Here is a 9,798-nt window from a genome sequence, read left to right on the forward strand (position 1 = left end):
ACCGGTGTATCATTATCCATAAAATATTGAGGGTAGTTACTCTTGCTGGAACTGTTTCTAATCAGTTTATTTAATATATTCCAAGTACCTCTCATGTTATTTTTATTATCCTCTAATACTTTAGAGTAATATAGTTTCTTACATCTCCTCAAAATCTCAATTAATTTGTTCTTATATGACTTATATTTTTCTTCCGCCTTCTTTGATCTGTCCTTTATGAATTCCTTATATAACGCATTCTTCTTTTTACATGCATTCTGTAATCCCTTACTCATCCACGGTTTCCCACTGTAATTCCTCTTGTTTTTATACTGCTTTTCCCCCAGGATCATTGACAACATGCCAGTGACATGGTGCTATGATGTGGAAGATGATCAGAAGTACTGCAACCCTGGCTTCCCTATCGGCTGCCTCGTTACGCAAGACGGTAGAGCTAAAGATGCTTGTGTTATCAATGTGAGTTATGATTTCTGTTCTATTAACATTCTAAATTTTCCCTAAGTGGTCACCTGCTTGTGGTGTTCACCCCGATACAGTATATTCTCTGGTTTCTTGGATATGCGCTGGAAAGATATAACAGTTTAACAACTTCACATCTACTAATAACTACTAAGTCTAATTATTCCCCTGTTCAGTTCTATTATAATACATATCATTTTGTTTATTTTATGAATATTTATAGAACATGTATAATAGCAAGAAAAAGTGAAACCTTTGATTCTGTTGTGCATTTATGTATAATTCAGTCTGATAATATGGTCAGATCTCCATCTAAGTTACAGTTGTGAACAAACGTAGCTTATTTTTACACACATTGTTCTGTTCTTGTTTATACTGAATACATGTTTTGAGTATTCACAGTATAAGTTGGGAAAAGTATATGAACTCCTGATCTAATGACATTATGTGTTAGCTCTACTTTGACTTATAAAGAACTCAAACATTTTGAGTGTGTGCTTCCCAAGAAGCATCTGATGATGTGAACACTGCCTTGGGGAGAAAGAAATCTCCAGAAACACAAGATAAACAACTACCAATTTGCACAAATCTGGAAAAGGTTGCATAGTAAATAAGTAGTATCAGACCACAGTTAGTCAGATAGAGATGATTTTGTGCTGTAGTTATATGTATTATCAGCTTAAGCACATTGTGTTTGTCTGTTCTTTATGATTTGGATGAAGGTCAGATCACATTTTATGACCAGTTAATACAGAAAACCAGGAAAATCCAAAGGGTTCAGTTTTTTTTTTGTTTTTTTTTTTTTTTTGTTGTTGTTATTACAAATTCTTATGAGTTTTTCAAATATAAAAGTAGACAATGTTACAATTAACATTGAAAATCTCAATTGATTGGTTCAGGTACAGAACTGTATAACTAACAAAAGTAAGATAATGGTGAAGTCTGGGGCAGTTTTAATAAATGTCTTTGAATTAGACTATTTGCAAATCTTATCCTTGGGAATCAGAGTACCTGATATTAAGATTTTTTTTTCCCCTAAGTCTGAGTTCAACAAGAAGAACACATTTTACGTCTTCAACCATGTGGACATCAAGATCACTTACCACAGTGGAGAGTCAGAAGGATGGAGAGGGGCTCGGCTCGTTGGTGCCACTCTGGAGCCAAGGAGGTAAATGTTGGTTGGTAGTAGACATATTTGATATGATGCAGTGCACTGCAGCTGAACTCACCAGGCAAAGCTAATACCAGAGTCATTAAGAATCGAAAATGAAGGTTTTTTTGTGTTTGCGCACAACAGTATCAAGCATGTGGATGAGAAAAACCTCAACTGCGAAGTAACCAACCCAGTGCAGGTCCCTGTGGAGTTTGAAAATGATGTGGCGATAGTTTACTCCTATTCTGTCACATTTGTGGTAGGCCTTTAACCTATGACTAATAACTGAAATACAGCATTTACATATGTAACTATAATAATGGGAAAAATAATGTTTTGTTTGATAAATTCACTTCCTGTTTGAAGGAAAACAATTCGATCAAGTGGGCATCCAGGTGGGACTACATCCTGGTCTCCATGCCTCACACCAACATCCAGTGGTTTAGGTATGATAACATTTAACACTCTCTGTCTGAAACTGTCAGGCTCTTGATACTTGTTAGTTGATGCAAAGGTATGTGTTGTGTGTTTTTACAGCATCATGAACTCCTTGGTCATTGTCCTCTTTTTGTCCGGCATGGTTGCCATGATCATGCTACGAACGCTGCACAAGGACATTGCCAGATACAACCAGGTGGACCAGGTAGAGGCATTACTGAGTTCTCTCTCTCTGTTGGAGCTGATCAAGATTTGTATAAGAAGCACTAGCATACAACATACTGTACATAACATAATGAAGATTCCTGTTAGAAGAATTATAGCTAAAACATTTAACTCACAAATATTAGAGGTGGCAGTTTTCACCTAGCAGTAACAGAGTCTGGCCATCTTTATCAGAGTTAGATGGCTAATGCTTTAATTCTGCTTTGTATAATACCATTGAGTGCACTGGGTACACAGTACCCAGAGTTAAGAATATGTTGTTATATTTCACAGGTAGACACGGTAAAGTTTTCACCGGCCAAGGAGAAATCCCCTGTACTCTATGTAAGCTTATTGAATGCTGTTTAAAAAAAAAAAAAACAAAAAAAAAAACCTTTGTGGTAATTAAATCAGGTGTTTGGGTTTATGATTGCAGATAACAGGCACATTAGAACATAATATAAAATGTGGTGTGTGGACATTGTTTAATTTTAATTTTTTCTAAAAGGGACTTGTACTCAAGAGTTGACTGAAGAGTTTTCCCAGATTTCAAAGAACTGATTTTTCTTATTCTTCACCCAATTTTGCTTTAGTATTCACAGCTTGGTGGTTGGTGAATCTTATAACATTTATTATAAAGGTGCCTTTTCTTTTTTAAGCTTTGTTTTTATTGAGTTTTTTTCTTTTAACAATAATGACAAAATACAAAGAAAGGTGTCAAGCTTGACAAGGGCAGCATTAGAGTGGTGTAAATAACCAGTCTTGTGGTGGTTTTTACAGTGGTCTGCAATGTGCAATCAATCTTCCCAGTAGTTTCTTGATTGTGACTGTGGCTGTTGCTACCTCACTGTCTGCTTTCCTTCTCAGGAAGATGCACAGGAAGAGTCGGGGTGGAAGCAGGTGCATGGGGATGTTTTCCGTCCACCCAGGAAAGGCATGTTGCTCTCTGTGTTCCTCGGACAGGGCACCCAGATCTTCATCATGACCTTCATCACACTCTGTAAGAGCTGTTTGTCATTAGGCTGTAATATGTAATCCCAGTACTCACTTACTGAATTAGTTTTATTATGAACTACTGCATTGTGTTCACCACATAGAATACATGATGGAGCAACACTGATGTCAAGTTCTTTTAGACATAAAATCATTATTCACTGGGAACTTCAACAATTATTTGAAGATCACAAAATCCTCACCACCACACACACCCACACACACCCACATTCCTGAGATTCCCAGCATTCACCAGGTTTTCAGCAGAATTCTGCTCTGGCATTGCTTTAGTCTGAAGAACAGTAATCTGTATGTATATGGCAGGTAACTGTCACATATGATTCATCTGTAAGTGCTGTTTTTAAAACTGCAGTCAGACACCTTCTCAACTGTTGTCGATCAACTATACCGCTGATATGCATAATCATCATAAAGTTTATCTAGTCGTGCTGTGACTTTGTTTTGATGCTATAGTCTCTGCATGTTTCTGCTGTTTGTATTTGGCACTGTAGTTATTCTGTTACTTCCAGGTGCCAGTTAAAAGATAGGCAAAATAGTGGCTCTTTGTTTTTAAAGGTAAAACCATAGCTGGTTGAAATACTCTCTTTTTTTATTTAATGACTATTTGAATATTCAATGAAGAAGACATTTAAAAGAATAGATGCCATCATGGGTTTTAAGATTTATAGGACAAGTAGTGGCAGTGTAAAAACTTGTCTTTGCATCTTTAGATTTCAGTGGTTAATTTCCAGTGTTGCCAGTATGTCTGAATAAATTGATGATGATGATGATGATGATTGATTGTACACCGTAGTCCTGGCCTGTCTGGGTTTCCTATCACCGGCCAACAGAGGAGCTCTCATGACGTGTGCTGTGGTCCTCTGGGTTCTGCTGGGCACGCCTGCTGGCTATGTGTCTGCGCGTCTTTACAAAAGTAAGAGTCCAGTGAAAACTTTAAAGCAAATAGTCAGCACAGACAGTGTTACAGTTAATGTGGTCCTTCTTACCATGATGATCTCATCCATCTGTTTCTGTTGTCAGCTTTTGGAGGTGAAAACTGGAAGACAAACGTGTTGCTGACAGCTCTCTTGTGCCCAGGGTACGCTCACTTAACACATTTGCTTAGCTCTTATACATTTCTGTCCTTGAGAGCTGGAGTGATGTCTGTCACTGTACACTCATTGGCCACTTGATTAGGTACACCTGCACAATTGTATGTAACACTTGCACCTTAACATCTGGGTTTATGAAGCTCAAAATGTTTGTTTTTTTGCAGAAATTGTCATGAATGTATACATTGAATTATATGTTTATTATTGAGGTCATAGTTAAAGGTGGTGTTGTACTGGGCTACATTATATTCAGAGGTGTCTCTATATTTTTGTCCTCCCCAGCTCCGTACATGAGCGGGTCAGAATATTAGGAACACATCATAGAATTTTTACAGCTTCATAAACGCAGATGTTAAGGTGCAAGTGGTGCATACAATTGTACAGGGTGTACCTAATAAAGGGGCCAGTGGGTGTGTATGCCCTCTATTTTGTGTACACTGCTACTATCTACCTCATGTGTTATCCTCTCTGTTCCATTGTCCACCTCTCTTCCCTAGCATTGTATTTGCAGACTTCTTCTTAATGAACCTGATCCTTTGGGTGGAGGGTTCCTCAGCAGCAGTCCCATTTGGCACTCTGGTGGCCATTTTGGCTCTGTGGTTTGGAATCTCTGTGCCTCTCACTTTTGTTGGTGCCTACTTTGGATTCAAGAAACCTGTAAGTTAGACCTCCTGGTTTTTTTTAAATTTCTTTAGCATGAAGTAATTGCCTGTAGAGAAAATGTATGTGTTTTGAGGGTTTGTAATATTCCATCTCCTTTTCTGCTCCTCTGTAGGCAGTTGAGCAACCGGTGCGAACCAACCAAATCCCCCGTCAAATTCCTGAGCAGTCGTTCTTTACAAAACCCATCCCTGGTATAGTAATGGGTGGAATCCTACCATTTGGCTGCATCTTCATCCAATTGTTCTTCATTCTCAACAGCATTTGGTAAGAATACAGAAATGCAGTTTTTCTTGATTATCAAGCATATCTGGTTTGACAGCAAGGAGGAGCATAACTCTTTGCCTCGTGTTGTTTGGGTTTCAGGTCTCATCAGATGTACTACATGTTTGGATTCCTGTTCCTAGTTTTCATTATTCTACTCATCACCTGCTCTGAAGCCACAGTTCTTCTCTGCTACTTCCATCTATGTGCTGAGGTACCTGAGTGTTCAGAGAATTTTGCCTCATTTATTGTACTTTGGTTTATAAAACGAATTACTTTGTCAAAAACAAACTCTCTGTAATAGCACATACTTTTTTTTTTTTTTTTTAAATGAAAACACATTAATATGAGATAAACATGCAACATAAAACCCAAAGCAGAAGCAATGATTTCAAAAGCATCTTCCTTTTGGTCATGCTCCTTAATATCTGACCTTCATACCCACATTTTCACCTCACAGCACTGAAAAGCACTGAGTAGTTTATTTCTGCTTTTCCCATCCAGTCCAGGCTGAATTTGAACTGTTACTGTATTTCTGGATCCTTGCATGTCTTCATTTGTCATGTGTGTTCAGGACTACCACTGGTGGTGGCGTTCCTTCCTGACCAGCGGCTTTACAGCAGTTTATCTGTTCGTCTATGCTGTGCATTACTTCTTCTCAAAGCTGCAAATAATCGGAGCAGCCAGCACCTTCCTCTACTTTGGATACACGCTGATTATGGTCCTCATGTTCTTCCTCTTCACAGGTAAGGCTTGGAGTTGAGTGCATATCATGCTTTTATTGGTGAGCTCAGTTACTGTGACTTGCCTTACCATATGGTCAAGTCAGAAAAGGGTGTGTAGTGTTTGTTCAGTGTTTTTACAGTTTGTCACTTCAACTATAGCGTGAAGATTCAGGATTTCTGTCCTGTTTCTATGATATAAATGACACAGAGGCAGTGTCCAACATTTGTTTGCTTGTCATTTAGCTGAAGCCACGCCTTGGTCTTATTTTTATACTGGCATTACAGAAGCACTGTGTCAGTGATGCTGAAAAGTTTTATTTGCAAGGGTCCCATTTAAACTGTCATTTTCAGTTTGAAGTTTAATGAAAATCAGAGAGACTTAGGGAAATTAGACTTAAATGCTCAAAATCCCTCTTGTTCAATGTGGTTTTGTAGACTTATTTAGGCCAATTCTACCATCTGTGGTTAGCAGTTTGACAAGCCTGAGCCTAGTTTTATCTCAGTTTCTTTTTTGTTTGTTCTTTCTGTAGATCAAAAGGTATAAGCACCACACTCACATGTTGCATGGATGAAAATATGTATACATGTACTCAGGGTTCTTAACATTGCTCTTAAGACAGTTTCACTGTGCTTGTAATTAAAACCAGCTGTATGATTAAGGGTGCGCACACCTATGTGCCACACACTGTTAATAAAGGCAGGATCAACAGAACATTGGCTCGCACTTTTATCTATGTGTTGAAAGACAAATGTTGACATGGTAGCAGTAGCCTGTGACCTGTCACACCTTGTCCAACTGTCTGGTACACCCATTGTGGCATGACTAGGCATGTGGGAGGAACTTGGATAATGTCCAGGGCTAGATAACTTGCAAATGATGAGTAAATACTTTGTGGTGTTATACCGTGATTAGGCCAGATAAGTCGGCCTGTAGCCCTGTTTGTCACTGCAGCACTGTTTGGACAGAGCTGTAAGTAGCAATGGGATGAGATGTCAAAAGATTATCCCCAAGAAGTAATCAAGGATTCAAGAAAAAGATGATCAGTTTCCCCCCCCCCTTGCTTCCAGTTTTGATCTAAATAATCCTATTCACTCTCATTTCCAGTTTTTATTTTAATGTCTTTACTTTATACCTCACCCAAACTTTTGATCACGGTTTAATTCGGTGTTGAGGTTGCACAGCTCCCTTTGAGCAGTCAAATAGGACTTTTCTACCAAGATGAACTGGTCCAGGACTTTGACCAATCTGGCTTCTCAGTTTTGAGGGAGTTCAGGCAAACATGCTCTTTCGCTGACAAAATGAGTGCAAATATTTCCCCTCTTTGGTAAATAATTTCTCTCCCCTGCCTCATCTTCTCAGGTACAATTGGCTTCTTTGCCTGCTTCTGGTTTGTAAATAAGATCTACAGTGTGGTCAAGGTGGACTAGAGGACTGACGGAAAGACTGACTCCGTGCCGTCACAGCACTGGCCTCTTCAGTGTGATTTTAAGTGGTCTCAACAGACCTGAAGTGAAACCATCATTTATCATAGAAAAGACCCGAAGAGCAGAGCCCGTCCTCTTTTGTGCTTTAATCCTACGATGCTATTGTTTTCTCTTTTAAAATATATGGAATTTTGTGTTCACTGGTGAGCAGTAATGTTTTGAGTGGTACCTTGAAAATCTGGGGGTTTCAATGATCTAGTGGTCATAATGAGAAGTGTGTTTTTGGGGGGTTTGCAAATGTCTTTCTAATGGAAGTAAAATGTTTTGTATTTAGCGTTTGGTTCTGTCCAATCACTTTTTTTTTGTTTGTTTGTTTTTTTTTTGTTTCCTGTACTATAATGATGAAAAATATGTGTACATATGTTGTATAGAGAGAGACCCAGTCAGGGAATGCTAGTTAAGATTGTCATCATTATATGATCTTCGATAGAAGCTTGTTTTCTTTTGCTGTAAAGATGGGGCTTTAAATCCTTAAATATGGGCCTGTGTTCTAGTTCAAAAATCATATAAAACACTGATATTGCTATAATACTTCCCATTTCATTGTATTTGATGGCTTTAATTAAGATTGCATAGAACAAAGGGTTCACTTGATTGAAAAGCATATTTGTATCATAGAAGAATATATTACAGACACGGTATGTTGCACATTAAAAATGCTCTCTCAGTGCCATGCCTGACTTGTTTGGCCACAAGACAGATTCTCACCATTATAATGAACTGAATTTCATCATAAAGTACACATGCATCATTAAGCTGCACCCTTTTGGACTTTAGTTAATAACTTGTGTTACTGTAACTACACTGCTACCTTTTGCTTCAAGTAGCGTGAAGTCATCACCCAAGGTGATAAGGTTTTTACAAATAAAGGCAATACTTTAAAATAAAGGCCACATTCCTTTTCTTTGAGCCATTAGAATGCATATATGAACATGGCAGAGTCTTAAACATAACACAATAGGATTCAGTGTTTTTCCTCTTGTTTTTCTAGACTAAAGCAAACGTACAGCAAACAGGTCTTTATGGTTATTGCACAAGTGCTCTGACAGGTAATGATGGAATGCAGTGTGCTGTGCTGTTGGCTCCATTCCTCCTTATGTGCAATTATTCATATTTTGGACATGACAGTCTATGCATTTTTATAGAAAGTTTTTTTTTTTTTTTTATAACTCAAAACGTTTTTTTATGCTACTGAAGTACTTTACTACAAATGCAAGACCGAATTTAAATCTGGCAAGCATTTAAAATGTGCTTTGCAGTCTATCTTCTTTTCATCTAGCATCATGTGATCTAAACCTTATGTATTCGGTGACACAATCTCACTTCTCAAAAGTCACTGGAACTCTGACGGTTATACAAAATGTTGTTTTGCCTGATATATAGGGTTTAAAAAAAAAAAAAAAGACTGCTTACATTCTCACCTATGATCGACTTTGTCTTAATTTGTTATAAAAGACTTGCTTGTTAAACTGTACAAAACATGGCATGATGTTGCATCACATTACACATAATTCACACATAATTCTTTTATTAAACAACTTTTGATGTTGAATAATGAAACTAAATAATACAAAAGCACAATAAAATCACAAAAATATTTAGTTTTAACGCACCCAAAAACATAGTTTTCTCTTATTTGCAGAGTAACACTGACAAAGTCATTATACAAGTGTGATTGTCATAAAATATTGTGGTATAATTATTCTGTACTATTATCACTTGGACTACTGTATAATGGATTTTCCCACTGACCTTTTGAATAAATCAAGACTCAGATTCATCTGATTCCTCTCAGCTACAAAAAGTTGTGACTAATACAGTAAATAATAATAATACACCCTGGCTCATTCTGCCAAATGACATTTTTCCCAAAGGTTATGAAAACATGGGGATGAGATACAAATAATGCACATAATATTGTGATGCACTTACAACATTCTTTGGCAAAATCTTCCTAATGAACTCGAAGTGCTTTTTTCTGAGATGAGTCACAGAAGGCGTATAACATAATTTCTGTGGCTTTAAACAGACTAGATGGCTCCAATGTGAATATTCTATCAAAAGTATCTTTACAAATCTACATGTATTCAGTGGAATATAAGAAATCTGTTACTGTAAAGAAGATGTGGCATGTGGCCTACATAAAAATAACTGGTGCAAAAAAAAAAAATCCATCAGAGTTAAAGGGCGCTCTCTACGCATTGTGATGTTTGACATTACAAAAGCAGCAAATAATGAGTCAAAATATACTGTGGCACTCATTTCCAGTTGAGCTAGTTTCAGGATACAAAGGGACTGACACAAC

The 9,798-nt window shown here is 37.5% G+C and overlaps 1 protein-coding gene across 2 annotated transcripts in view; it reads left to right on the top strand.

The window, feature by feature from the left end:
* The window catches only part of tm9sf5 (transmembrane 9 superfamily protein member 5), a 13,825-nt gene extending 5,448 nt beyond the window's left edge, over positions 1-8,377 (top strand). The window contains exons 5-18 of one of the 2 annotated variants that reach the window (XM_020595417.1): positions 327-456; positions 1,500-1,627; positions 1,757-1,871; positions 1,979-2,058; positions 2,150-2,255; positions 2,549-2,599; positions 3,122-3,254; positions 4,062-4,181; positions 4,289-4,346; positions 4,857-5,016; positions 5,135-5,286; positions 5,386-5,497; positions 5,858-6,029; positions 7,369-8,377. In XM_020595417.1, the coding sequence (XP_020451073.1) occupies positions 327-456; positions 1,500-1,627; positions 1,757-1,871; positions 1,979-2,058; positions 2,150-2,255; positions 2,549-2,599; positions 3,122-3,254; positions 4,062-4,181; positions 4,289-4,346; positions 4,857-5,016; positions 5,135-5,286; positions 5,386-5,497; positions 5,858-6,029; positions 7,369-7,436 (1,585 nt within the window). In that variant the 3' untranslated portion in view covers positions 7,437-8,377. The remainder of the gene's footprint in view (positions 1-326; positions 457-1,499; positions 1,628-1,756; positions 1,872-1,978; positions 2,059-2,149; positions 2,256-2,548; positions 2,600-3,121; positions 3,255-4,061; positions 4,182-4,288; positions 4,347-4,856; positions 5,017-5,134; positions 5,287-5,385; positions 5,498-5,857; positions 6,030-7,368) is intronic. The other variant, XM_020595427.1, reaches the window with a different exon arrangement.
* Positions 8,378-9,798: the final 1,421 nt, after the last annotated feature.

The sequence above is a fragment of the Monopterus albus genome, unplaced genomic scaffold, assembly GCF_001952655.1.
Source record: "Monopterus albus unplaced genomic scaffold, M_albus_1.0 scaffold2.1, whole genome shotgun sequence".
NCBI lineage: Eukaryota > Metazoa > Chordata > Actinopteri > Synbranchiformes > Synbranchidae > Monopterus > Monopterus albus.